This window comes from Zalophus californianus, chromosome 13 (genome assembly GCF_009762305.2).
Source record: "Zalophus californianus isolate mZalCal1 chromosome 13, mZalCal1.pri.v2, whole genome shotgun sequence".
NCBI classification, from domain to species: domain Eukaryota; kingdom Metazoa; phylum Chordata; class Mammalia; order Carnivora; family Otariidae; genus Zalophus; species Zalophus californianus.
In genome coordinates, this window is record NC_045607.1 from 2,711,423 (window position 1) to 2,738,675 (window position 27,253).

Sequence of the window (27,253 nt, forward strand, 5' to 3'; positions counted from 1 at the left end):
CGTCAGGCCCGCCAAGGGGGAGCACGTGCAGGGGGAGGGGTGCCGACTCCCCCGGGGGAGGCCCCCTCTGTCCTGCCTCTCACTTCCTGAGGCCTCATGAGGTCCTTGCGCGCCAGTGTGCAGAGTGGGACCTGTGCATACGTGCTGTATGCAGGCAGTGCGTACACGGTGTGAGGACCATGTGCGCACGCGTGTCGCGTGTACATGGACGTTGTGGGCAAGCGTTACCTGTGAGCAGGCCTGTCGTGTGCTGTGCACAAGTGCGTGTGCGTGTGGCCTGTGCGTGCACATGTGTGGACACGTGTCGTGCGTGGACACGTGTCGTGGGAGCACATTCTGGGGAGGAGAGCACGAGGGGAGCCACTGGCCTATGACTGTGGGGTTCACCCACTCTGCTGGGAGTGGCCCTGGTTCCACAGGGCAGGACCCCAGCTCCAGGGCGCCCAGCGCCTCCCTGGGAAGGTGTCCACCGGACCGAAAGCACAAGAGAATACGACACTATCGCCAAACTGCAGCCGGGCCCGGCCCAGCCCCCAGAGGGTGTGGCGACAAAGAGCGTCCATCACACGGGACGGAGCAGATGGGGTGTCGTTACCGCGTTAGGAACAGAGCAACCGGATGACATCATTCACTCTGCGGCCCCGTGTGTGAGCCACTTGCCCATTCGGGCTCGGGCAGCCTGGGGCAGGGCGGGTGGTCGGTGCCCTAGGACACGGAGGGGCCCACAGGGGCCGTGCGGGCTGTGGAACAGAGCAGGCCAGGGAAGGAGCACGGCTGCGCAGGGGTGGGGGGGGGGCGGTGACCCGACCCGGGGGCCTCACTGCCCTGGACCGGCCCCCGCCACAGGTCGGGCAGCAGCCCGGGCGCCCCCCCGCGCCGGCCCAGGAAGCCCGCCAGCCCCAGACAGGAAAACCCCCGGCAGAACAAACGAGAACAGCATGGTGATCTATTTTTAAACGCTCATATTTTGTTTCTCCTCTCACGTTTTTCTGTGTTTTCCTTTCCACGTTCTAACACCGCTGTTGGTCCGTGGCCGGCACCCGTGGCGGCGGTGTTCAGAGAACACGCAGGGAAGTAAGTTCACAGTCAAACAAGAGTCTCGGGAAGGCCGGCTGGCAACGGGGGCAGAACAGAGCAAGGCTTCAAGAATCACTCAGAAGGGGAAGAAAACCCCTGACCGTCTGGGCCCCACCCCTGCCCGAGGGGAAATGTCCACGCAGCGGTTCGTACAAAGCCCGTGCGCTGCGTCCGCCTCCGAACGCTCCACTGAAAAAGCTCTCCTCCCTCTCTAGAAGCAGAAACAAAACAAATCCCACCCCCCCATCATCCAAGTATACATGAGGGATAAAATTACATTTGTACAAAAATAGATTTTTACCTTTCCCGATGCTTTAGACATTTTATCTCTACTCTCTGTATGTACTTGTCGCCCTCTGAAGTGTCCGCGGCGTGTCCCGGCTAAGGCATTGCTGGGGATGGGGACCAATAAGGCCGCTTGCTCCAAAGCATCTTAAAATAGATGCGCTCCTTGCCTTGGGGTATTCACTCGAACCCGGATTTCACCAAAGGAGGGGTCCTTATGTACTTGCTTACAAGAAGCAAATTTATAGGAAAACGGGGGGAAAGTCTTGATTAAAAATAAAGACAGAAAGTTGGTAACTGCCCCGCGGGTGCTGGGTCGACGGCGTTCAGCCTCCCGCAGTGTCTCTGTACAGCACAGCCACGTCACGCTGCGCACCTGCGTGGACGGGGAGCGGGCCACGCGCCCCAATTCCGTGATGGGGACAACATCAGCTGATTACCCACTGGCTGTGTGTCCGGCCGGGCCCTGCTGGCGGCCCCCGCAGGTGAGGGGCCTCCGGTGTGGTGTCTGTGCTTGTCACCGGCCCGAATCCTCTAGAAGTCGGGGGCGCGGGGCCGTCTCTGCCCGGAGACCGCGTGCTTCCAGGTGCCGAGGGGAGGGCAGGCCGGCTTCCAAGCAGAGGCCCCTTGCAGACGCAGGCGTGGTCACCTTCACTGCCCTGCGGCCGGAGCCCAGTCCCCGATGTCACCGCGGGGAAGTGAGTCCATGGAGCCGGCGCCGGAGGCACCCCGGGCCAGGCCGAGGCGGGGACGGGCAGAGGTGGCTAATGAGCTGATGTTAGTGCTATCTTTAGAAAATTAAAGATTGTCCCACCAAAATAATAATAATAATAAAAATAATTACAAAAAATCACCTTAATTGAACCAGATTGATAACACTACTAACGGTCTGGTTAAATAAAACTCCTACCTCTCTACTGAGCCATGTGCATCTCCCCACTTAACCCCCTCCTCCAACAGCACTGAAAGCATGACAAGGACAGCAGGTGGGCCGAGAGAAGGACGGCCCCCTGCCCGCGGTGCTGAGGCTGCAGGCTGGAGGGGCTGGGGGCTTCCGGCTTTCTATGCTGTAGCCTGGGGGCCTCAGGGCTTTCCAGCAAGCAGCCAGGGATGTTCATAGGAAGGAGCTGACCCTCCAACAGACTCAGTCCTGGGCTTCCTCCACTCGAGGCCCCCACATTCCCAAGGACCCCAGGGAAGTGGGAGAGGGCAGGGCGTGGATGATGGGGTGCGTCCGGCTGAAGGCACCGGGGTGTTGGGTGTGGGGCAGTCTACTGTTCCCACAACCGGGGGGACCCCGAGAGGAAGTTCCCAAGGGTGCCTGCATCACTGCCTGTCACAACCGAGCCTCCAAAGGCTGCTGAGAGTCTGGGAGCTGGGTGGGCCCTACACGCCCCGCCCCTACCGCCCACGTGGCAGGGGACACCTCCCCACATTACAAGCGGGCGGGCAGCAGAGGAAGGGAGGCTTTTCTGCAGCCTTTTGGAGCCTCTGCCTGGTGCCTCACCTTCAGCTTGGCTGGAGAATCTGGAAGGCAAAGCAGGGACCCTTCCTTCCCCACGGGGCCTGGAGACCCCTCCCTGCCTTGCTCCAGCTGGGGAACCAGACTCTGGGGAAGGTATCCGCCCCCCTGGGCTGCTCCTGGGGGCCACAGGAGGGAAGCCAGGCTACAGAGCAACCCCTCAGGAGCTGCCTGCATCACCCCCCACCCTGCTCAGGCCCCCACCAGCGACGAACACTGCGTTCATGGAGTAGGAGGCATAAGACTGGAAAGTACTCAGACCAAAGGGAGGGCATTACAGTGCAAAAGAAGCGGGTTCAACCTGAGAGAGCCCCTGCACACCCAGAGCCCAGAGCACCCTGGCCCAGGAGGCCACGCCCCTGCCCAGCTCGGTGGAAACGCTACAGAAGCAGGCGCAGCCTGGCCTGGGGAGCCGTCAGCCAGGGCATGTGTTTGACGGAGCCCCACATCTGGCTGTCCCTGCGGGGCAACCAGCTGCAGGCCCAAGGACGCTGGCACGCCACAGTTCCCGATTCCAAGAGGCTCCCACACAGGACAGGCCGCCAGCAGAGAGGGCCTCCCTGCCAACAGTTCTAGGAAGCAACCCCCACCTGCCCCTTCCCGCCGGGCTTATGTGCCCCCAAGTCCCTCCCCTCCGCACACCTGCCGTGGGTCCCCAGCTCCAAGGGTGCACAGCGGCTGAACACCCCCCGGGGAACACACCCTCCTTCCTCCCATCCCTGCGGGCCTCCCAGGCCCGACCCCTGCTCATGACAGATCAGCACGGCCCAGGACTTCGGGGAAGGCCAGGAAGCGGGCTAGCCCTGCAGAGACCGGGGGGGTGGGGGGGAAGGGGGGACTGCCCCTCCGCAGACAGCAGACAGAACCGAGGGCAGGCCGTACACAGGGTCTGCCTACCCCGGCTTGTGTGAGGCGGTGCGGGGGGAGAAGCGGAAGCCAGGGTGACGCGAAGAGAAAAGCAAGCTGGGGAGGTGGGTGACGCCGGTCCCTGCAGCCTTGAGGGGGGCCTGGAACCCTGCACAGAGGGCGGCTCCTGTCCTGCTTCGCTCGGGGGCGACACTGCAAGTCATCTTTGGAAAAGGGGCTGCTCGCCCTTCACTGTGAGGGGAGGGAAGCCTGCTCGCCCCAGAGCCCCCCTCGTCTTCCCGGGGGGCGGGGCAGGTCTTTTGCGCTCTGCTCCCGAGCCTGGGTGGGGCGCCTGACAGGAGGCGACGGGGGTCACTCCAAACACAGGAGGGGAGCACGGGATGTTCCCAACACCAGTGCGGCTCAGGGACGGGGCCTGCGACCCGGAGAGCCGCCCCCGCTGCCCAGGGGAGCCGTGCGGGCCTGGCCGGGCTCACAGCAGTCCCGGCCCCAGGAAAGCCACAACCCGGCTTTGCGGGTGAGGAACACTGAAAACAGCGAGGGGGCCACGCTCGGAGGCTTAGCAGGCTGCGCCCCCACGTCCGCGGAGGCCAGGCAGAGAAGGGGCGGGGACGGGGCTCAGCTGAGAAGAGCGGCCAGGCCGGGCGGCCGGGCCGGCGGGCCTAAGTCATTTGGTGGGGGGCTTCTAGCATCTCCATGAGGAAGGTGTCGATGGGCGTGTCCCCGATGAGCTTGAAGAAGAAGAGATGTTCCAGGCACTTGAGGCCGATGGAGCGCAGAGCCGGCAGGCGGAGCAGCAGCTTGGCGAACCTGTGGGAGGACCCGGTGAGGGCGAGCCTGGCTGTCCTCCCCGCCCTCCACCCAGCGCCTGGCGGCCTCCTGGGGACAGAGCCGGTCCCAAAGCCGCCGCAGCAGGGCCTGGCCTGCACGGAGCCTGAGGGGGAGCCGGGCCCCTCAGGCAGCGGACAGAGCAGGCCAGGGCCTGGGAGCAGGAGTGTGCGGGGTGGACGCGAAGACCCCGAAGGAAGACCCACGGAGTGGAGACCTGGGGTGAAGGACCAGAGGCAAGACAGTGGCTGGGCTGGGGCAGGCTCAGTAGGGCTTCATGGGAAAGTTAAAATACGTGGGCCTTCTTCAAGGGCAACAGGGAGCCACGGCAGGACTTTACGCAGGGAGTTTAAGAGAGAGCTACGAAAACGGATCTGAGTATCAGCAGTGCCTCTGGCTGCAGTGGGAAGACCAAGGCGGAGCGGCTCCTGGGCCAGGGGAACAGGGCTGTGTTCAAGCAGGCCTCCGCTCACGAAGCATCGGCATCCCATGTGCCCCAGGCCAGCGCCCACCCCTTCCCCAGAAAGAGCCCTGCTGGAGCTGAGCCAGAGGCCCAGTCGCCAGGCCCTGCCCGACCCGGGCGAGGAGACCGAACGTGGGAGGGGGCAGCGGGAGGTGCTGGGGCTCTGGGAGGAGGGACGCCAGGCTCAGCGGCTCGGCTGCCAAGGACAGCGCCCTGTCCCCTCCAGGGACGTCCAAACGGTCCCCCACAACGGCGTGAACCCTCGTTAATTATTCACAACGTCTGTATTTCAGGAGAGAAAGCCCTGCGGTTGGCGGCCACACAACCCACGTTTTAAAGGCAAAAACGCAGCGTAGAGGCTGGACCGGGGCCAGAGAAAGCCGTTTTCTGCTGAGCTGGCGAGATGGGCTGTGGCAGGGAGCCAGGAAAAACAAGCAGGCCGGCCCTCCGTCCTCCCCAGCAAGTCTCACTTTAAACCAAACCAGATGAGGGCTGCGAGGGGGCCGGGCACAGTCACCGGTGCGTGCGGCTGCGCGTGCGCCAGGTGGGGGGCGGGGGGGCGGGGCAGAGGGAGGCCTGGTGCCCAGGGGTGGGGGGGCACCTCCGAGAGAGGCCTTATTGGAGAGAGGTGCACAAATCAGGACAAGACTTGCGAGAGCACCAAGCCATAAACAGTTCCCCTTCCCCCCAACTGTGCGCCTGGCACTGCGGACCCGGGAATGAGACCCCAGCCCCTCTGGTGCCCGCACAGCCCTGCACACGTGTACAAAGCACCCACTGTGTGCCGGCATCCGTCCCTGCTGGGGGTCAGCACGCCAAGGCCCTGCCTCTAGGGATTCCCTTGAGGGCCAGAAGTGCTCTGGCTCCATCCTCCCGCTCTGCAAGGACAGGCACTTGCTGCCCACGGGCCGGTGCTCTGGGCAGGCGGCAGGAGCATGCACTCGCTCGGGGGCGCGGGGACACAGGCTCCCTCCACGGAGGAGGGCGCGGCCTTCTAATTCACACAAGGTGCCAGAAGGGCTGGGGGCAGTCTCGCCTGGGGCAGGGGGTCATGAGACCCTGAGGCCCCCCGAAGGCGGGGGGAGGGTGGGGGGCTCACCTTCCTGGCTGCTCGGGGTACTTGTGTTTGCAGTAGGCCTCCAGGGACGCGTAGACCTTCTCCCGCAGCGCCTCCACCTCCGCTGGGTTCGAGAGCCCCTTGGAGTCTGCAGGGGGAGGGGCCGCAGGTCAGAGGTCTCGGCCCAGAAGGCTGCGAGGGGCATCGGGGCACTCAAGCCCGCTCCCCCACATCCCCGCTCGGCTGGGGCCAGCAGCGGCGGGGCAGCCTCTGCCCCCAAGGAGGCCGCCCCGGGCTTGAGTCCTGGCTTGCCACTCACTGGCCACATGCGGCCCATCCTGGACTTCCCTGCACTCAGCTTCCCCATCGGGGGTCAAGCGCAACCAGCTGCCCTCACCCTCTCCTGGTTACCACAGCAACCAGGCTAAAGCCGGACCCTCAGGACTCGGTTCCTTTGAGAGGGAGAAAAGCTCAGAACCGTCACCCGCAAGAGCCAGCCTCACACAGGGCAGTGGGGCAAGAGGCCTGAGCCCGGGGACCCTGGGGGGGGCGGGAGCCCAGTCTGGAAAGGGCTGTGCCCGTGGACAGAGACGCCTGGGACCTCAGCCACCAAAACCCCCGGGGCCCAGAGGTGGGATCTAAGGAGGACAAGACGGACTTTCCAGGGCTCAACCGGGTGAGCCGACACAGGCCTTCCTGACCCAGTCAGAGCCCACCGTGCCAGGCCCTCCACTCAGCTTCCGTCTCCTGGGGTTTCCCACGACCCGACAAGCCAACAGAGACAAAGCCATGTCTCTCCACAGCAGCCACCACGTGGTGCCATGCTAGGGCTCAGAGGCCCTGGGTCTGGCCCCAGCCAAGTGTGGCCCATCCTGATGGCAGAGGGGCTGGAGGCCACAACTGCCCGCCTGCAGCCAGCTGAAGCCGCTGGGCCCCAAGTGGCTCCGCGGTGGGACAGACCTGCCGCCAGGTTGCCCCTGAGCCACAGACTGGGGGGCTCATGCCAGCACGGCCCCCTGGCAGCCTGACACCCCAGCAGGCGCACCGGGGTCCAGCGTGAAAGCCAAAGACAGCCTAGGGCCCTGGGCACCTTGGGAACGTGCCAGGCTTCTCCGCAGCTCAGCACACCAAGGCCCTGCGGGGGAGGCCCTCAGCGCCAGCCATGTCCTTCCAGCAGCCTTACACCCTGGGGGACAGGGAACCCGTGCCAGCAGCCAAGCCGCGCACAACTGGATGGAATGGGGACTCCACCCGGCAGGGCTAAGATGTGTGGCCCCGCCTCCCATGCTGGCAGGACCACAGGCTCAGAGCAAAAACCTGGGGACAAAATGCCCCCTGAAATGGGCTCTCCCCACGAGAAGACACTCATCTCTCCCACAGCCAGACCCCTCCATGCTGGAGCTGACGGAAGGCAGGAGATCAGGGGCCCACCACCCCTGGCGCCATCCCGGCTTCCCCACTGGCCGGTCAGCGCCCCCAGCTCTCCCCAGAAGCCCGCAGCAGCCCCGAGGGACACTGCCCCTCCGCGCCCCCACCCACCGTCCGGGCTCCCGGACTTGGCCACGAGAAGTTCATGAAGAGGCTGCCTCTTCTGGAGCCCAGGATTCCGGGCAAAGTGGGGCCACACTTCAGATGCAGTGCCCAAACAACGAAGGGTGAGCACAGCTCCCTGAGCCGCGCCGCGTGGGGCGTTCACGGGAGCCACGAGAAGGTGGCGTGGCCAGTGCACCCTCGCGAGGAGACGGGCGATTGGCCCCACAGCACCAGCGAGAGCTGAGGGCCCAAGGCCGGACAGCAGGCCGCGCGCCAGGGAGGCCGTACCAGGGTTGAAGAGGACAATGGCACGCAGGCAGCCCAGCTCCGTCTTGTCCATCTGCATGTCCCGCATCTTGGACACGAGCTCCGTCAACACCCTGCAGAGGAAGCGGGCCAACACCGCCGTCCCAGTCAGACCGTGCCCCCGCCTGGACCACCCCTCCCCCAAGAGAGACCCCAAGGACTGGCTCGGGATGCTGGCCGGGGACCCGGAGAGCGGATGGAAGGGCGAGGCCCCACGGGGCTGCGGACGGCTCCCAGGCCCGGCCTGGCCCCTCCCACCCGGAGAGGCGCTTGCTTTCCTGCCCTCAGGACGGTCTGCATGCGGGATCTACCAGGAAGGGGCCCCGCGACCACTGCACGGAGGGGAGCCAGGGACCCAGACACGTAGGGTAGGTCCACTGCCGTGGCTCCCCACAGCCTGAGGCTGCTCCCTGGGGTCCACGGGAAAGCTGTTCTCCCCAGGACGTGGCCCTCCTTTACCCTCCCTAGCTGCTGATGGGCGTTCTGCTTCTTGTCACCAGGCATTCATGGCCAAAGCAAGGCAGAGGGCAGAACTCTGAGCCACCCTCGGCTGGCCCAGCCCCTACAGGCAGTGGTGTCCTCCCTCCGCGGCCTGAGCTCCCCAACCTCCTCCGCCTACCCACTGGCCCCCAAAACTCGACGGCCATGCCCAGGGAGTGCCAAGTGCTTGGTGAAGCTAGACCACAGGGGAACAAAGGATGGTGGCCTGGGGAGGGACTGGACAGTCATCCCGAGGAGCCGGGGAGTCCCCAGGGCTCTGCAGGCTGCAGAGGAACAGATCCCCAGAGCCTGGAGGACAGAATGGGAGGGAACGGGCGCTCCAGAGGGTGCCCCGAGGCCGGGGTCCCACGTTCCATTCACTCGGAGGGCAAGGGGGAGCTGGTTCTCTCTGATGTTGCTCGCTGAGGTCTAACCCCACACCTCTGTCACCAGCACCTCTCTAGCAGCTGGATGCAGAACCGGCAGCTCAGAGTGTGGCAGGGGCTGCATTTCTAAACCAAAACAGACCCCAGGAGGCTGTACTCTCTAAAACGCCTTCTGTGGACAATAAAGTGCTGTACTCCCTAACCACCTTTGGTGGCACCCCATACATTAGCTTGTTCAAGGCCTTAAAAAGTCCCGCGGCGAAGACACATCTATCCACTGTTCAGACCAACACTTGTCAGGAGACGTGGCCACAACCCGTTTGCGCTCAGCACGTCCCAGGAAGCTCGTGGGCCTACTTCTTGAGTCTACCAACGGCCCTGCGGGGCAGCATGCTTCCTGAGTTTATGTTCCCAGGGGTGACGGGCCGGGGGCTCTGCTCGCCTCTGACTGTGGAGCTCCCCCACTCAGGGGCTCCCTGCGAGTCGGCCACCACCTCCCCTCCCCTTGGCTGAGGCAGACGCCACCCAGGGCCCCGGAGCTGGAGCAAGGCTGACTGCGTGTCTGGAGAGCGACTAGAATGAAGACGCGGAGCTGCCCCCCACCCCAGCACTGCCCCTCCGCGGGGTTCCCGGGGAGCGCAGGGGTGCGGGGAGGTGCAGGCGCGGCAGCACGCACACAGCTGGGGGCTCGCGGGCTCCCATGCTGCGGTCGCGGCTCGAACGACACGGGGGCTGCTGCATGACGGTAACTGTGCTATGATCGCCTCCTGTTGGAAAGTGTAGTTTCCTTCCTGTACACGGTGTCAAAGAAAAGAGCCTGAGAAACCAAGCCGCACGTTCCGCTGTGCAGGTCGAGTGCCCCCAGCGCAGGGACTGGCAGAGACGTGAACCTCCGCCCTTGCACTCGTACTTCCGCACGGAACAGAACGCATGTGGAGCGGGCCGCGGACCCCACCTGTCGAAGATGGCGCCCACCCCTGCGCTGTGGGCACTGTTCCGGTGGACGTGCAGCCCGGTGGCCAGGAGAATCCCGTCCTTCACGGCGATGGACCGGTGGGAGAAGGAGGCGATGAGCAGCTCGTTCCAGCCTGAGGGGAGGAGGGTGCACGGTCACACGGCTCTGTCCCTTCCCCTGATGGGGCTGCCGCTCGGCCCCACAGGCCATGGGCTGTCGCAGCACATCCCACAGCGGGCTCTGTGGGTCCCACCCCCATGTGTGCGCCACAGAAACGAGGGTCCCGGGCACCGATGTTCGGGCAATGCCTCTTTCTTCTGCAGAGCAAGCTTGGGCAATAAAGGTCCTGAGAAGTCCCGCACAGAGCATCTTCTTGAGCTCTGTGTCCACCCAGCTGCTCCCAAACCCATGTGCCCAGGGAGGTCTCTTCCCACAAGAGCAAGATGCTCGTGCCACGGAGGATGCAGGGGGGATTCTCTCCGGGACGGCCAGAGAGCAGCTGCCCACCTGGTCCCAAGCAGCGAACTCTCCAGTTACCACGTGCTGCATGGGGCACCACGAGACAGTAAATCCTTCAGCTGAGATAAGGTGTGTCAGAGCCTCAGGCAAACGACACTCTCTCCACGTAAACTCCCGGCTCCGACAAACCAGAGTAGGCGTCAAGGGTTAAGAAAAAGCACGGAAGCAAAACTTGAGATAGAAACGATTTCTGAGCCGGGTTCTCAGTGCCTCCTGTGGACGGAAGCCCCAAGCCAATTCCACCGAGACTGCCCTGTCCACAGCCACGCTGCCCACACCCAGAAGGCTCTGGGCTCCGTGGCACACAATGCCACACAGGCTATCCCACTTCGTAGCGACTGCAATCCTACAGAACAAGGGACGGCCCTGTCTTCCAGAAGGGGAAAGTGAAGCCCAGGGCAGGGTGGGGCTTTCCCCATCACACAGTGAGCCCGGACCCCCAGCCCCCGTCGCCTTCCCCTGGTGGCTCTGGGTGTTGGGTGTTATGCCCCAGCTGGAGTGAAGGCTCTTCCAGAAGGTGCTCCCGGCCCCCTCCCAGGCCCACAAGGCCGAGGACAAGAGTTCTGCTGGGGGCAGAGCCGGCCCCAAGTGCATCTGTTCCCCCCACGGCCCCTCCCCAGGACAGGATCACTCTGCAGTCACTCTGCCTCTCCCTGTCACCCCCCCCCACACCCTGGGGCCTGCCCAGCCTCCCCCTACCTCTGGGCTGGCTGCCACCTCTCCTGCTGCCCCAAGTGCACCCAGGGCCTGGCAGGCACGGGGCCAGGCTGCCCTCTGATGTTCCCACAGTGCCCAGCACATGCAGCTGGGCCGGCGGGACAGGTGGTGCTCCTTACCGAACCCCCCCACCCCGGAAGGCCCAGCACCAGCACAGCTGGTGCACCCGTCCCTCCAGCAGGAACCTGCACCGAGGACCCTAGTCTCCGTGGAAACTCGGTCTCCACTTGGCATGCCGGGCGCACGTCGGGAATCGGGCCTGACCCGAACCCCAGAGCCTGTGCTCCCACCCCGCTTGCCAGCACTGCAACCCCACACAGAGGGGAAACGGAGGCCTCGGTGCAGGGAGAGGGCAGAGCCCAAACCCTCCAGGGCAGCCCGTGTTGGGCACACCACCCCCGCCCTCTCCAGAGGTTCCCAGACAGCCCTCAGCCCCTCTGAAGGCCACTTAGAGACCCAGAACCAATGACCTCCTTATGGGTGGGGGCAGCAAGGCCAGAGTGGGGCAGGGCCCAGGCGGGAGCCCCACACTGCAGAAGAAAGGGGTGTCCCAGGGTCCTACCCATCCATGGGTCCCCGGGGACCCTGCCCTCTCCCTCCCGTACCTTCCCCGGCCCGGGCCAGCCCAGCCACTTACCTGCCCTCAGCAGGATGACCTGGTCGTCCAGGGGCAGCTCAGAGAAATGCGGGATCCGCTTGGCCCACTCGACCAGCGTGAAGAGCTGTTTGTCCGCTGCCTGGCAGATGTTGGTGACGGGGTCGTTGGGCTGGGTTGGGCGAGAGGCATGCAGTGAGCGCCTGGCTGGGAACGCGGCCCAGACCAGACCCCCCGACCCCACGTGCTGCACCTGCCCTGGGCTGAAGAAGGGCCCCAGGGGCCGTGTCCTAACCCCCTAAGCCTGCAGGTGGTGAGCCTGTAGCTGGTACAGAATTACGCTTCCCTTTGCGGGCATGATCGAGGGAGGGGTTTTGAGGTAGGAGGGCCCCCGATGACGGGTGGGCCCAGTGTCAGCACAGGGTCCCCACGGAGAGAGGCAGGGGTCAGAGACGGGGACCCGTGAGGACAGAAGCCGCTGGCTTGACGCCGGAGGAGGGCCTGGGCCGAGGACGCGGCACCTCCAGCACCGGGAAGGGCAAGGGAGCGTCCTCCCCAGAAGCAACCAGCCCTGGGGACACCGCGACTCTCGTCCTTTGTCGAGGACAACGGACTGCGGACCTCCGGGACCATAAGAGGCTAAAATTGCTGCTGTTGGAAGCCCTCAGTGTGGGGGCCGAGTGACCCCAGGGCACAGTCGAGGAAACCTAGGTGCAGGCGTGAGTGCCACGACGGCGGGCCACTTCTTCCTACCGGGTGTGGAGACTGCACACACATGGGGGCATCGGAGGCCTTTCCAGAAAGTTCTAGCCAGAAAGGGACTCTCCCCTCATTGTCACAGAAGAGAAAACCAGGCAGGCCTCAGTAGAGCGCCCCCCCCGGCTCCTGGCCAGTGGACCCTCTGGGCCCGAGCGAGGGGAGGACAACAGCCACACACAGTGTCTGGGGGAATCCTCTGAAGAGCTCCCACGCACAGGAACCATCTGCCCTAAAGAGAGGTGCCGTCTGAACTCCCGGGGCCCGAGGGAAGGGCCCGCCGAGGGTGCACATGGGACGCCCGGTGACAAACTGGCACAGAGCCCACCGGGTCAGTAGGGGCTGGTGTGTGCTGATGGGGACATGCAGCTGCAGGGACAGGCATCAGCCACGGCTTCTGGGGCACACAGATCCCCAGCCCAGGGTGCCAGCACCCAGAACACCCCCACACTGGCCCTCACCCCAAGTCCCTCCTCTGTCCCCTACAGCAGATTCTGTGCAATGGGGCCACGTGCCCCAGCCCAGCACCCCCATGGGCGCTCCCCCTCACCCTGTGATTCACACGGGCACAGAGGCTGGCCTGCACGGGGTCCCCAGCTCACGCGGTGACACACCCAGCAGCTAGCACACCGGAGGCCGGGGCCGGTTCTAGCGGGCACCACCCCGGCCAGGCTCTGCTCTTCAGAGGCTCGGGGCAGCCCCGTGAAGGGAGAGCCCAGGCCCAGGCGGGTGGAGAGGGGCCCGGAGAAGCCACGCAGGGGGGAGGCGGGGGGATGTGGGGGACACCTGGGAGGAGCCTCAGAGCTCTGCCACAGGCTGAAGCCCAGGGACCCAGCCCCCCTGGCCACTGGCTGTTGGCCCCCAGGAGCGCACGAGGGGCCCAGAGCTGTCCCCGAGCCACTCCCAGGCAGGCTGGCGCCCTGATGATGGCGGGACCCCCCCGGCAGAGACCCGAAGCTCCCCCAGGGCTCAAGAGGTGGCAGCTACCCTCCTGATGCTGAGCGCACCGCGCTAACAAGCTGTCCCCGAAGGGGGACCCAGGCCGACCCAGAGGAAGCCACAGCAAGGTCAGTCGCAGGAAGGCAGGCACGTGCTGCCCCCGGGATGACAGCTACTCCGGCTCAGCCAGCCCCTCTGTGCGGCCCAAACCAGGGGGTGCGCCGGCTTTTCCTAATAATGTCCTTACGTGACAAAACAAAAAGCTGGCAACCCTTTGTTCCTCGCCCGATGTTCTCTGGAGTTTCTGTTCAGTTGCGCAAGCCTCGGAGCTGGCCGCCCCTCCCCTCACTGGGACGGGGAGGGGTCGGGCCCCGTGTGCACCTTCTCCCTGACGGAGCCCAGAGCGGAGGTCTGAGCGGGGCCCTGGTGTGCAGGAAGTGCAGGGAAGCAGGGACGGCCCACCACCGGCCACAGCGGCCTCTCAGAGCACATGGACCCTCCCGGCCTGGGATGAGGGTTCTGTGTGAGCACCCACGGGGCGAGCAGGCAGGGTCCCGGCCGGAGCTGGGCCGTGAACAGCCACTCAGACACCACCCCCAGCCACGTGGCGGGGAGGGAGAGTTACCACACCACACACCCCACTACGCACTGCTGTGTGCTAGGGAACAGGAAGGAAGCTCTGTGCCACATCGCAGGGCCATGAAGGCAGGCCAGGGGGAAAGGGGCCCCCGGGAAAAGTGACACCTCAGGCCAGACAGAAGCCTGGGGAGAAATCAGAGGGAGCCACACGTGCAAAGGCCCTGGAGTTGCAGGGGCATGAGTGGGGTGTGTCCAGCACGACAGGGGCCACTCTGGGCCAGGCGGAGGACAGAGGGAGAGAGGCCGGTGTGACCTCAGGGCCGGCCATGGGGCTCTGATGCCAACCCTGACCCCACGTGAAGGCACAGGTGAAACCTCCCCATGGCCTGCACACCTGGGGCAGGTGCAGGACGCCCGGAACTCAGCTGAGGAATGGCCCCAGGCCACCGGGAGCGGGAGAGCAGCTGCTGGCTCTCAGCATGGCCCGTGACAGCTGGGGCCTCCCAACCAGCAACACCCACCAGGGGGCCAACAGTCCCCAAGCGGCCCTTGCCGCCCCACGGGGAGGCCGTGTGGGCAGGGGTGGCGCTCACCGAGTTGGGGTTCAGCCCCATGTTCGCGTCCACGTACGTCTCGGTCTTGGGCTCGACAGCCAGCTCTGCCTCCAGAATCTTCTCCACTGGCATGTCCTCGTTGGCACTGCTCGTGGACTCCACCTCGTTCTCGTTCCTGTCCTTGCCCCGCTGCCGCTCCTCCTGTACGGCTGCAGGGGCGGGGGGGGGCGGTCAGCCCGCAGCTCCCTCGGCAGCCCCCCCGCCATCAGGGGCTGAGCAGCGCCATCCTTGCCGAGCCAGTGTGCCCGCCAGGGACACCGAGGGAGGCACTGCTCAGAGCTGGCCGAACCCCCACCCCGTCTCTGCCCCAGGTCTGGCCTCCAGCAGCCACGCACGCCCAGAACACAGAGCACACCTGCCCCTCGTTAACTCACACCTAACTAATGCCCACACCAGCACCCGCCTGGGGCCAGGTGTACATCGGCCGGAGCACACAAGGTCCAGCTCTCATGCAGCTGACCAACGGCTCAGCAGAGGTCCCAACATGCAGTAAGACCTTCAATGGACTATGGAGTCAGACAAAGCCAGGAAGCCTTCCCAGAAGTGGCAAGAAAAGACAAGAATGATAGTTCAGGCAGAGAAGGCAGCATACGCAAAGAGCCAGAGCAGAGCCGCTCCTCCCGGCTGGAGAGCCACTGCAAGGGGTGCAAGTCGGGGCAAGGGCCGAGTTCCTAGACAGGGCCTGGCGTGCCACAGGAGAGAGACAGGATGGCACACACGTCTCCCGCTGCAGAAAGACGAGGGGGACCTGGGGAGACCAGAAGCTGGAGGCCAATCCCGAGTGTGAGCCAGGATGGCCTGGGCTGGCCCAGTGGGGGTGGGGGCAGCACTGGGGCTGGAGGGCTGAGCACGGGGCTGGTCAGAAGCCGATGGAAGGAGGCAGAGAAGGAGGCATTCACTGCCGCACGGGGACCCATGTGGACAGAAGGGAGGAGGCCAGGGCACCCCTGCAGCTGCGTGTTTGCAGAGCTCAGACTGCAGAGCCCATGCAGCTCAAGCTGCCTCTCCCAAGAGGGGCCAGGCTGTGCACCCCATCCAGAACCCCACAGGCACTGACATGGCTCCTGAGCCTGCTGCAGCCTCCTGGGCTGACCCCCACCTCCACCCCCTCTGCTCTGCTAGGAGCACCAAGGGCCCTGGACCGGGGAAAATGAGTCAGCAGCGGGGAGAAGTCACAGCCTGCGGCATGCTGCGGGGCCAGGAAGGGCTGTCTACACGGCACTGGTACAGCCTGAGCCTGCCAGGTATGTCGGGGGCACCCAGATGCCATCACAGCGGCACCAGGGTGGGCCTCCGCCAAGCCCACCCAAGCCCACCCTCTGTGGTCCCGCCCTCCTGAGCCAGACATCCCCCTCCACCAGAGCCCTGGGGTGACCATGGCCTCCCCAGGGCCAGCTCCTCAGCTCCTACCCCAGACAAGGCCCTCGGCTTCTTGGGGCCCCTGGAGATCCGACCACGGAGTGGGAGCTTGGTGAGGTGATTTCAGAGTGTAGCCCTGCGACCTCTGCCCACATGGCCAACCAAACCGAGAAGAAGGGCCTGCAAATGGCCCTGCGCTGCAGAGCCCAGGACCCAGGCACTGACGGGGCTGGGCCCACACCAGGTCCAGAAGTCTCCTCGTAAGAGGTGGAAGATTATCCGCACAGCAGGCCTGGGTCCCTCATAACATGCCAAGTGGCACAGGCCACTCACTCCCTTACCAGAAACCCCAGGGCTTTGAGAGCTGGGCAGGTTCTGGCAGCAACTGGTCCTCAGGAGACAGCCCCAGGCAGCCCCCTACCCCAAAGACCCAGCAGGCCATTCTGCTGAGCCAAGCACCCCACAGACCTCATGGGCCCCGCAGAACCTTCACCTGGACAGACGCCCAGACCACCCGGACACTCACCACCCCACTCCCTGGTTGCACCCCGAGCTGCGCCTTGGAGAGGGCCCGGTACACAGCCCGCTGCCGGGGGACCCAAGGGCAGAGCATGAAGATCACACACACTGACGTTTGTGGGAAGCGGAACCTGCCCAGGGCACGCTCCCGCACAGGAGTCAGCTCAGGTCAGCTGACTCCAACAGCTGCGGGGCCTCTGGCCCACGGCCCAGCTTCTGGCCAGCCTGGGGGTGCGGGCTCAGCCAAGGGGCCTGGAGGTCCTCCCAAGGCTGCCGGCCAGATGCTGGTACCTCTCTCCCTCCACCAGGCCTTCCTTAGGCCATCTCCCACTCCCTGCTTTTGACCTATCCCAGACAGACATCCCCAAAGCCAGATCAGAGCCCCAGTCTCTCCAGAGCCTCAGCCTGGCACCGCGCTCTCACCCCCTCACACTCTCCTGGGACTCCGTGCTCAGTGCCCGCTTTCTTGGTCCAATGTCCTGGGGCAGTGCCTTCTGGAGTGTGGACGGTGTGACCCCTCCCAGGGCTTCCTGAGCACTGTGGCCCCTGGGCCTCAGATGGGGCTCAGCCTCCTCTCTAGGGAGCGACACACAGTTCCCAGTTCTCGCAGATGCCCACCGTCAGGGGACCCCCACCTCGAACCCCCAGGCCCATCCCCTGCTCTGGCTTGGAGGGCCCGAACTCAGGCTGCCTGACCAGTCCCTCTCCCTTGTGGCTCCCTGCTGAGTCCGGCAAATGCTGAGGGATGGGCAGGAGGGCGGAGGGCGGGAGGGTCTCAGCTGCCACCTCCTCCTAAGCCCACAGCTCCTGGGGAACAGCCCTCTCCCGGGGTCCGCAAGCCCTCACCCCCCCGACTCGTCCAGCCGGGGCTGAGAGGGCTCCCCGATGGTGCTGGCCCCAGGGGTCCCCCAGGCCTGCCTGGTCCCCACAACACAGCCCACAGCTCTCTCACGGTTCATAGGAACACCTCTCGACCACCCGGGGGACCCCGAGGCAGGCCCCAGTCCCCCGTGCACTGACGAGTGGCCGTTTAGAGCCAGCCCCGTACCACAGGCTACACTCTCCGAGACCCAAAGCTGACTGACTCAAGCGGGGGACCGGCCGTCCACGTAGCAAGTCTCAAGGACAGGCCAGCCAACACCTTCACACCACACCGGCTGGGCCAAGGAGCTCGGCAGGAGGCCTTCAGAGTTCTTGCAAGCCTGGTTCTTCCAGAAACTCTGACAGCAGGGGGGTTCTTCAGAGGACACTCGACCTGGTGGGTAGGTGGCAGGGCTGTGGCCGACCCGCCAATCTCCGGCCCCTCTCCAGCCAGGCTTCCAGACCCCAACATGGGCGGGGCCCAGGCAGGGGCAGGGCACCTCTTCTGTCACCCCCAAGGCCACAGTGCACGGATGACAGGCCAGGAGAGCCACCCCAGCAATGTGGCCAGCAGCCAGGGTGGCGGACCCATGTCCCTGAGACCCTGAGGATGGGGCGATCCCCAGGGTCTGTGCTCTGGGCAGAATCCTAAGCTGTCAGAGCCAGGACATGGCTGAGAGGCGCCTCGCCTTACCAGCTGGGGAAACAGGCCCAGAGCAGCAGAGGGGCACAGCTGAGCTCACAGGACAGTGGGAGGCTCAGACAGCCGTGTGGCCCTGCTTCCTCAGGCCTGGAGGGAGGAACCACAGCGCTGGCCCCGGGCCGGACCCGCAAGGCACTCACGCCTCTGTGCCTCCCACCCCCACGCTCCTCACGCGCAGCCAGGGAGATTTCCTCCCACAGCACAGACGGGATGGGCGGGGTGGCCCTGAGCTTGGGGCAGCCCCCAGAGCAGCAGCGGGTGGGGGTCCCCAGCACCTGCCTCCTCCATGGGGGCGGCACGAATTAATTAGCCAATGCTTCGCGAAGCACTTTGAAGCCGTGGAGGGCCGGCAGCTCTGAGCGGCATCATTATAAATATTATGGTTTTATTTATAGCCGGCGGAGGGAGCAGGAGAGAGGCCGGGGATTCATGTTTTGCCAGCTCAATCACCTTTCAGACGTAGTCATGTTTGCCTTACGTTCTGCTGGCGCCGGGAAGCCTCAGGCACAGGGCCTCATCCCCCCAGGCCTGAGCGCTGTGGGACCCCGGGAAGACAGGCGAGGCACAGGCTGGGAGGGGGGTTCTACATCCAATGAGACCGGGGTCCCCGGCATCAGGGGAGATGCTGACGTGGGGGCTGGGGAGCAGCAGCCCCTCGGCCAGAGCGGGCCACCCCCAACCTGCTGCCGTGCCCACTGCCACCCCTCCAGGCTGCTGGGCTGGGCAGGAAGCCAGGAGGTGGGAAGGGGGCGTCTCCAGGAGGCAGCACCCCAGCCTGCTGCCTCCTCTGCTTTGGGCACTGCCAGCCAGCTGGGTCCTTCCTCTGTGCCTCGTGCAGCCCCCGGGGAAGGCAGGGCTGACGGTCACCAAAAGGCCCTGGCCCAGCTCCCCTTCTTCAGACCCAGAGAAGGAATGCCCTGCTGACCAGGCTCTCTAGCTCAGAGGACAGATCCCTCCTGCCCTCAGGGCACTCAATCCAAGACAAGGAGTCGGTACGCAAGAGTGACCACACACCCACTCACACACACACGCTCTCCACTCTCCAACCCCACACCACCAGGCACAGGGTGGCCACTGCCCTGTTCGTCCCAACGAGCCTGCGGGGAGCCGGCTGCCGCCCCCACTGTCACATGTGGAAGCAGAGGCTCGGAGAGGCAGTCACTTGCTCGGTGTTGACAGGGCAGCGCCGGAAGCCAGCTAGGCTCTTTCTCCACAGTAGGAATGTGTGGGGCGATCGTGCACGCACACTCACGCGCACACGCGGTCAGGCGACAAGGCTCAGAAAGCAAAGCGAGGCAGGAAGGAAGCGGGAAGAGGCTTTCCTGGAGGAGAAAGAAGGAAGCAGAGAGGCGGGTGGCCGGGTGACCCTCAGCCTGGGTCAGCATCACCCCAGGTGAGGGTCAGGTCCCGCCATCAGACAAGAGCACCAGCAGCCTCCCCGCAAGCCCTGCCACCCTGTGCTCCAGCAGACAGGCCCGGGCTCAGCCTGGCAGACGGCTGGCATTTCCCACCTGGGCCTCGGCCCCCACCTCCCTGGGGAATGCTGCAGAGCGAGTCCCGGGTGGTGCTTGTGTGCGCAGGCCCCTGCATTGCCCAACAGAGATGCTATCTGCCCACAGCATCCCTCATTAGCCAGCACCGAGGAGGGGTCCCCATCAGCTCTGAGCCAGAGCGAGCCCCCCCCCACCCCGAGCTCTCCCTGCGGTCAGCCGGCCCAGGTGCCGACCCCGAACCGCTCCCTCCCGTGCTGCACCGGGTGACGCCATCTGGGTGCGAGCCTGCTTCCTTGCCTGTACCAGGGGTGTGACCACAAGCCTCCCTGAGGGGCCACGCAGCCTAGGCCAGCCTGCGGAAGCCAACACCTCACATCCTACGTGCTCTAGGCCAAGACCAGCTTGGCACGCCCAGCCCCCAGCCCCCGGGCTGCCACGCTGTCCTGTTGCTGCCAGGGGCCCCACCTCGGCTCCAAGACAACAGGCAGGAAAAGGAGCAATTTCAGGACCAGTTCCGGGGGCCACGGAGGCCAGTTCCCAGCACCCTGCCACAGGCCTCCAGGCCTGGAAGACCGTGGAGCTCCCTGCAGGGCCGGCACCAGAGTCCCACCAGGGCCACTGGTCGCTCCGCCCAAGACTGAGGCTGTGCACTGGGCCCCGCGCGCATCGGGAAACGCGCCGCAGAGCCGCACGCCGGCAAGCAGGGGTGAGAGGCCCGTCTGTATGCTGTTGTGTTTGAGGCCCGAGAGACCTGCACGTTCGTGACCTATAAATCCCGGACGAGGCAAAGGGCGGGAGGGGTTCCTGACGGGATCAGGTATTTATCTAACAGCCCATAAATCAGGTCTCGAGGGCTGTGTGCTGCCTCGGGAATGCGCCCGAAGCACCAGAGTTATACATCTGACGAGAGAGCGAGGCCAGAGAAACACACGGGCTGGCGTGACTCGACCAAGCTGACGAGGGCAGCCCGGGCCTCCGGCCCCCAAGTGCCCACCTCTGCAGTCCATCTGTCTGGGAATGTAGGGCAGCAATCCCACAGCACGGGCAAGGGAGCCAGAGGGAGTGTGGCGACGGGGCGGGGTGCCCAGTGAGGCCCCACGCACAGCAGGTGCTTCTAACAGCCACTCCCGACAAGACCCTGTCACTGTGGGCTGAGCACCGGGGCAGGGGCCGGACCTGGCCTCCCAGCCCTGGGCCTCTGCAGCTCCACTGGGACAGGACAAGACAGTCACCCACCCTCTCCCAGGCCTGGCAGCGGAGGGGATCAGGCAGCTAGAGTCTGATGACGCCCAGGCTCCAAGTGGCCAGGCCGAGGGGGCCTGAGAAAGAGATCAGCATTTACTGGACCGTCCAGGGACCCATGGGGAGGGTCACTCTCTGAGGCTGGGAACAGCATCCGGCCTCGCAGCATATGCTCTATCTGCTGATGTTCTCGGGCTTTGTGCACACCGTGCCTTCCGGCCGGGCTCACAGTCTCCCTGACACCCTTCCATTCTTAAGGCATCAGGCTGGACATGTGCCCGCAGCTGGGTTCCCCAATCGACAGACTGCACCTGGGGGCCCTGCCTGGTAATGTGACAATCACTTTCAGTGGACGCATGCCCACAGCTCACTGCCGCATGCCCAACACCCAGCATGGCGCCTGGCACCAGGAGCGCTGAGCTTGGCAAGCGAGTGGTCTCAGGCACTAACCCAAGCTCGCTCTGTGCTAGGGTGTCCTCGAGGGAGCCTGAGCCTCCCCCAGCACGCTGGCACCCGGCCTTCTGCCCAGGCCCCACGCCTGGGCACACGGCCTGGGCACACACCAGTCCGCTGCCCACCACACACTCGCCTGCCTGAGTTCCCATCCCAGCAACAACACTGCACAGACCACCCCCAGCAAGCCCTCCCTGATTACAGAGACATCCGGAGGAACCAGGGCCGGGTGCACACCTCCTCCGGCTGGGCACGTGCTTACTCTGCCCCGTGATGGCCTAAAGGAATGAGGACAGACACCGGGAGCCAGAGGCCTGAGTCCCACCTGGCATGTGATCTCAGTCAAGCCCTGGACGCTCCGGGCTTCAGTTTCTCCACCTGTACAAGGGCGAGCAGGTGGACCAAGCACTACAGGAAACAAGCCCCCTGACCGAGGAAGGCCTGGGGGCACACACTCCGCATGGCCCGGGCCAGCCCCTGCAGCTCAGCGCCGGAGCCCCTGAGGCTCCCCTTGCCAGGAGTGGTGCCAACTGCAGAACGTCCCATGTCCTGCTTGCCCTTGTAGCCTCAAGCAAGAAATCCTGCAGGACTGTGCGGCCCAGCTGAAGTCTCAGTTTCTCCACAAGAATAACCACGGCTAAAACAGGAAACGAGATGAGAACCGCAAGGACCGCAGGTGACAGTCCTCGGTGGTGAGGCACCAGCCCGGGGACCCCGTCAGGAGCAGCGGTGGACAGATGGGGACAGACACACAGCCCCTGATCCCAGAGAGCACCTCCCCAGCCCCATGGGGCCCAGGCACGAAACCCAGCGAGATGAACCCCCCACCGCCCCGCTGCATTCAAGCAAAGAGGCAGATTGTAACCCAGCGAATCCACCCGGGATGCAGGAGTCACCAAGCCTACAGATGGGGAAACTGAGGCCCACAGACAGTGAGGGGCTGGGCGGAGATCACACTGCAAAGTTGGGGCCAAGGGCTCAGACCCAGATCTGGCTGAATCACTTGACAAGTTCAACGACCTCCGGGGAGTGTCCCTCCACGGTGCCCCGAACAAACATTGTCGATAAAACAGGCACCCAAATCCAAGCCCAAGAGTCCGGTTGCTCTGAGGACCTGGGTGCTGCTAGGCACCTCCGCCAGGTGGGCAGGAGAAGGCAAGGCCCAGGGCGACCCTGCGGGCACCCACATGGCCTTGGGAGCTCCCTGCTCCACTCCATGCCCTCTCCAGCGCTGTCCTGCCCTGGCCTCCTCGACCAGCCCCTCTCCAGACAGCCAGAACACGGCTCGGGTGGCACAGGCACACCGCGCCCCTGGGCGCCTCCTGCCCCGTCCCCCACCTCCAGCCCCGGCCCTCACTGTGCTTCCGCCCTCGCCCGGGGGCCATGCTCTGGGCAGCCTCGACCTTGAAGAGGGGACTGTGAGCAACGCGTGTCTGCCACAGGGCTGGGAGGACGGACGCAGGCCCCCCTGTGATCCCGGGGCCCGGCAGCAGCGGGCTCTGCAGGGAGCGGGCGCTGGGGCAGGCGGGACACGGGGGGGCCGGCGCCCCCGCCCCCGCCGGCACCCACCTTCCCGCTTCATGCCCATGGCCAGGCACTTCTGGTAGCGGCAGTACTGGCAGCGGTTGCGCTGGCGCTTGTCGATCAGGCAGTCTTTGTTGTCTCGGCAGGTGTAGGTCAGGTCCTTGCGCACCGTGCGCTTGAAGAAGCCCTTGCAGCCCTCGCAGCTGTACACCCCGTAGTGCTTGCCTGCGGGGAGGGGGCCCCGTGAGCGCGCCACCCCGCCCCTCCAGGAGGTCCGCCCGGCCAGCCTCTGCCTCCCCGCACCCCTGCTCCCTGCCGGCGGGGGTCCCAGGCCCGCCGGTGGCCTACCTGAGGAGCGGTCCCCGCAGATGGCACAGATGTGCTTGGTGAAGGACGCCATGTTCCCTGACGGGTGAGCCGGGACTTTGAGGACACCATTGAGGCCCAGCGGGGGCTTGATGTCCTCGCTGCTGCTGACGGGGTTCATGGGTGAGCTGAGCTGAGGAGGGAACACCGGGGGTGTCCAGGGGGCACGTGCCAGTGTCCCCTCCCGACACCGGCCCCATGGTAAGGAAGGTGCCGACGTAGCCCCACTGTACAGAGCGGGAAACTGAGGCCCAGGGAGGGACCCTGCCCGCCACAGGCCACACAGCTGTTGGAGGCTGCTCTGCCTCCCATGGCCAACAGCAGGCCTCAGGGGAGTCAGGGGAGGACCCCCGAGGCCCTGCTCACACCCCCTGCCCCTCGCTGGGCTAAGTAAGAACCGTCTCCAATTACTGAGCATGCCCCAGACAGGACCGCGTGAACTCGCGACCCTCTCCGTGAGGCAGGCACTTTGGGGATCCCCAACCCACAGACGGACACTGAGGCCTGGTCACAGCGAGGGAGAGTCGGGGTCCACATCCGCAGCCCCCCCCCACCGCCCCCGCCGGCGCCCCAGGGGGAGGGGCGGGGTTCTCCGGTCACGTGGCCCCAGGCGCGCAGGGCAGAGCCAGCACCCCCTCCGCACGCCGCCCCGCCCCCGCCCCGCCCGCAGCCGCCCGGCCGCTGCCCAGGAGGAAGCGTGGGAAACTCACCAGTCACCCTGGCAACAGCTGCGCGCCGCGGTGACACAGCAGTTTTGGTTCTGCTGCGTACAGCCCAGCGCTCCTGTCAGCGCCAGGGCCCAGAGGTGCTTCCCGCGGCAACCCGCAGGCTGACCCGTCTGCACGGGCGCCGGGACCCCGGCCGCGCGGCCCCCCGCACCCCCACTTCTGCAAACCCGAGAGAGGCGGAAACTGGGTGGTGCGGACGCCCTGGGGAAGGCCGGCAGGCGCCACGCTGCCCCCTGGTAGCCCCGGGCCCCTCCTGCCAGCAGGAACCTCGCCTCCTTCCTTCCCCAAGCCCCCCCCCCCCCCCCCCCCCCGCCGCCCGTTTTCTCACGGGGCAGGAAGAACTTGGTGCTCAAAGCACACGAAGCAGAAACCACCCAAAGCCTTCTTCCACGCTGGCCTCTGTGCGGCTGCGGCCCGTTCTCGGTCCCTCCTCCACCCAGGTGGGCCGTGTGGCTGTGAGGACACTTAACCCCCGTGAGACTCGGGTGGGGTGCGCCCGCTGCACTCCGTCCCAAGGCACCAGGAGCACCCCCTGGGGAACACAGGGAACGGAGAAGGGGCACGGTCGGCTAAGTGCTCCAGCGCCAGCGCTTGGCTCCGTGTGCGCACCCCTCCGAGCGCAGGAAAGCCCCTCCGTTTCCCAGGTACAGACCTGGAGGCTCAGGAGGTCAGGGGACTGGCAGAGCAGCATGTTAAGCTCGGGTCTCTGAGTAGCGGGTGGTGAGCCCCGAAGGGCTCCATGCATGCTGCAGAAGGGGAAACTGAGGCCCCAAGAGGCCGGCTTGTCCAGAGCCACTCGGTGACCCCATCCATCAGACACGGTTCACTGGGTGCCCAGCCAGGTGCTCAGAGACACAGCGCTGCAGAGCTTGTGGGCCAGGTGGGGACGGGCGAGGGCGGGGTGGGGGGGGACAGCAGGGCAGTGGCAGGGCCTCAGGATCACACCTCGTCCATTCACTGTGTAACAGAGTAATTACTCAGTCACCCTGCGCCAGAGGTCCCCAGGGCCGTGTGCAGGACTGAGGGCTGCTGTCAGGACAATGGGAAGGACGCGCTGCCCCAGGGCTCGGCCTCCAGGAGGAGGCGCCCCCAGCTGGTCCCAGGCAGAGGGGCCACGGAGCCGCCCTGTGCAGATGGGGAAGCCGAAGGACTGCTGGAAAACGGCACCAGAGGGGTGCAGCTGGGGGCGGAGGCAGGTCCCCACAGGCCCAGCTGCAGGGAGCCACCCAGGACACGGGAGCAGGAAGCCTGTCCCCATACTGTGGGAGTCTGGCCACAACTCCACGTGGCTGGATCCACTTGGAAGCACCAGGGAGAGGAACCTGGGTATTTCCTCTTTCGTGCTTGCCCACATCATGCTGGGCGGCTAGCGGGCCACCTGCCCTCCCGCCTCCCCTATGTGTGCAGGCCCTTGGGACTGCTGCCTGCTCTAGGTAAACTGAGGCAGGGCCACAGCAGTGAGGAGGGCTGGCCAGGGCCCTACAGGGGAAGGAGCCACAGGCAGGATGGATGGTCAGTGCTGCCCTCCCGGGCCCAGGTTTCCCGTGAGCAGAGTAGTCACGCTGGAGAGCCCCAGGACACCCTGCACGTGTGGGGAGATGAAGGCTGGGCTGGGGACCCCGCTCACTGCAGGCCTGGGGCCACCCACCAGGGCAAGGCTGCTGGGGTCAGGGGTCGCTCTTCCCCCTCCCCAGCTCTGAGCTGATGGGCCTTGGGCTGGGTCCACAGCTCCCAGAACAGAGCATGGAGCGACTCCTGGGGCCTTGTTCTGCCTTGCACACACCCCTCCCCAGCGGGCTCTGCAGCCCCCCACCCATGGGGGACTGCTCTCCTCCTGTACCCCACCCCATTCCACTCTGGGGAGACCCCCAGCACCGGCAGCCCCTCACTGGAACCTGACGGCCACACGATGGGGCACAGGGTGGGGGCCCGGTCCCGTTTCCCCTTTCAGACCCTTGGCATTCATCTCAGTTCCCGCTGGAGCCTACAGCACTTACTAAAATAGCCACCTGCCTCATCGATGCCCCGCCAGGGCCTCCTGCCGCCTCACGAGGCTCCTCTCTTCCGCACCCACCACGCCCTTCCTCCTGAGCCCACAGCAGACCCCCTCCATCACCCACGGCCAGAACTGGGGTTGAAGACTCAGGCTGGCCACGCGCAAGAGCAGGTCCTCGGCCTCGCCAGCCTCACACTGCCATGGAGGCAGGGGCAAACCCCGTGACGCGCACTAGCTTCACCTGGATGCCCCGTCCCCGAGGCCTCACGGCCGCAGGACCCCCAACAAAGAGTAGGCAGTGCCAGCCACCCCGCTGGCCTGAGCGCATCCCGCACCAGGGAAGCTCTGCTGGCCTGGATGCTGTGCTGCCCACGGCAGGCCAGGTGTTGGTGAGCAGGCTCTGGGACGAGCTGGGGACGCCCCTGGGCCCAGTGCAGACGGAGCCCCCAGACCAGGAAAAGACATGGGGCCGTTTGCACACTTGGCCCAGCCCAGACCCCCAGGCAACCACTTCTGGGCAGGGTCAAGTGGGGTGGATTTGGGTGTTGACGGCGCTCCCTGGCTGTGTGGGGGGTTCGAGCAGGCAGCGCTCGGCAGAGCGGCAGGCCTTCCCCAACAACAGCAGAAGTCGGAGAACCTCGCTTGTTCCGGCAACCATGACTTCGCGGTTGTGGTTTTGGGGCAGGGGGTGGGGCATGCCCCCCTTTGAACTCCACCCACACTCCCGTGAATATGGGGAACCCAAGGTTTCCAAGACAAGCTGCTGAAGCCCAGAAGCTGCACTCACTCCAGGAAGGAGCTATGGGGGTGTGGGGGTGGTGGCAGCATTCAGGGGAGACTGAGGCCTACCCGGGAAGGGCAGCCAGAGGAGAGGCCGAGCATGGGGCAGGGGGGCAGAAGCGGGGGGCTCAAACTGTGGCAAAACTCACTGTGGCCCAAATGACTGATGGACACATGGACAGACGGGCGGCCGACCACAGGACAGTAATGACTATCTGTGACACACCGGGTTTGCTGCCCCCCTCCCAGGCCCAACTTTTGCCCTGACCTCCTCATCAGCTTCAAGGGGCCTGGAGCCCCTTTTCACACGCAACCTGGGTTCAACCAGCACCCACTAAGTGCCAGGAACCAGGCTGTGTGCAGAGAATGACAGAAAACAGGACAGACGTGGTCCCGAAAACCCCTCTCACTCCCCAATACCGCCCCACCCCTGCCCCCAGACAGGTGAACGGTACCAAGGGGCCGGCGCCCCAGAGGTTTAAAGAGTGTCACTGCCACGCCCAGGCTCCTGCTGTGCACGAGCCCTCAGGGTGTCTGGGACAGGTGGCAGGCCCAAGACCAGCAGGGAGCCTCGTGGGCCTGAGGGTCAGCAGCTGCCTGCCTCTGTCACGGTCCCCAGGGGGCAGGTGCAGGCTCAGTCTTCATGTGCCCTCTCGCTCCCTGCATGGCACTGTGCTGCCAGCAAGAACGGGGGTGGGGTGGCTACGCTAAAAATAACCCGGCCAGGCCCAGGAAGGCAGCTGAGCCTCCC

The 27,253-nt window shown here is 65.4% G+C and overlaps 1 protein-coding gene across 4 annotated transcripts in view; it reads right to left on the reverse strand.

Annotated features, from left to right (window-relative positions):
- Positions 1 to 947: 947 nt before the first annotated feature.
- The window catches only part of RXRA (retinoid X receptor alpha), a 98,254-nt gene continuing 71,948 nt past the window's right edge, over positions 948 to 27,253 (reverse strand). For all 4 annotated transcript variants that reach the window (XM_027616271.1, XM_027616268.2, XM_027616270.1 and 1 more), the window contains exons 3-10: positions 22,981 to 23,131; positions 22,678 to 22,857; positions 14,458 to 14,627; positions 11,633 to 11,762; positions 9,760 to 9,892; positions 7,921 to 8,012; positions 6,142 to 6,247; positions 948 to 4,561 (exon numbers count right to left, since the gene is read on the reverse strand). In XM_027616271.1, the coding sequence (XP_027472072.1) occupies positions 4,414 to 4,561; positions 6,142 to 6,247; positions 7,921 to 8,012; positions 9,760 to 9,892; positions 11,633 to 11,762; positions 14,458 to 14,627; positions 22,678 to 22,857; positions 22,981 to 23,131 (1,110 nt within the window). In that variant the 3' untranslated portion in view covers positions 948 to 4,413. The remainder of the gene's footprint in view (positions 4,562 to 6,141; positions 6,248 to 7,920; positions 8,013 to 9,759; positions 9,893 to 11,632; positions 11,763 to 14,457; positions 14,628 to 22,677; positions 22,858 to 22,980; positions 23,132 to 27,253) is intronic.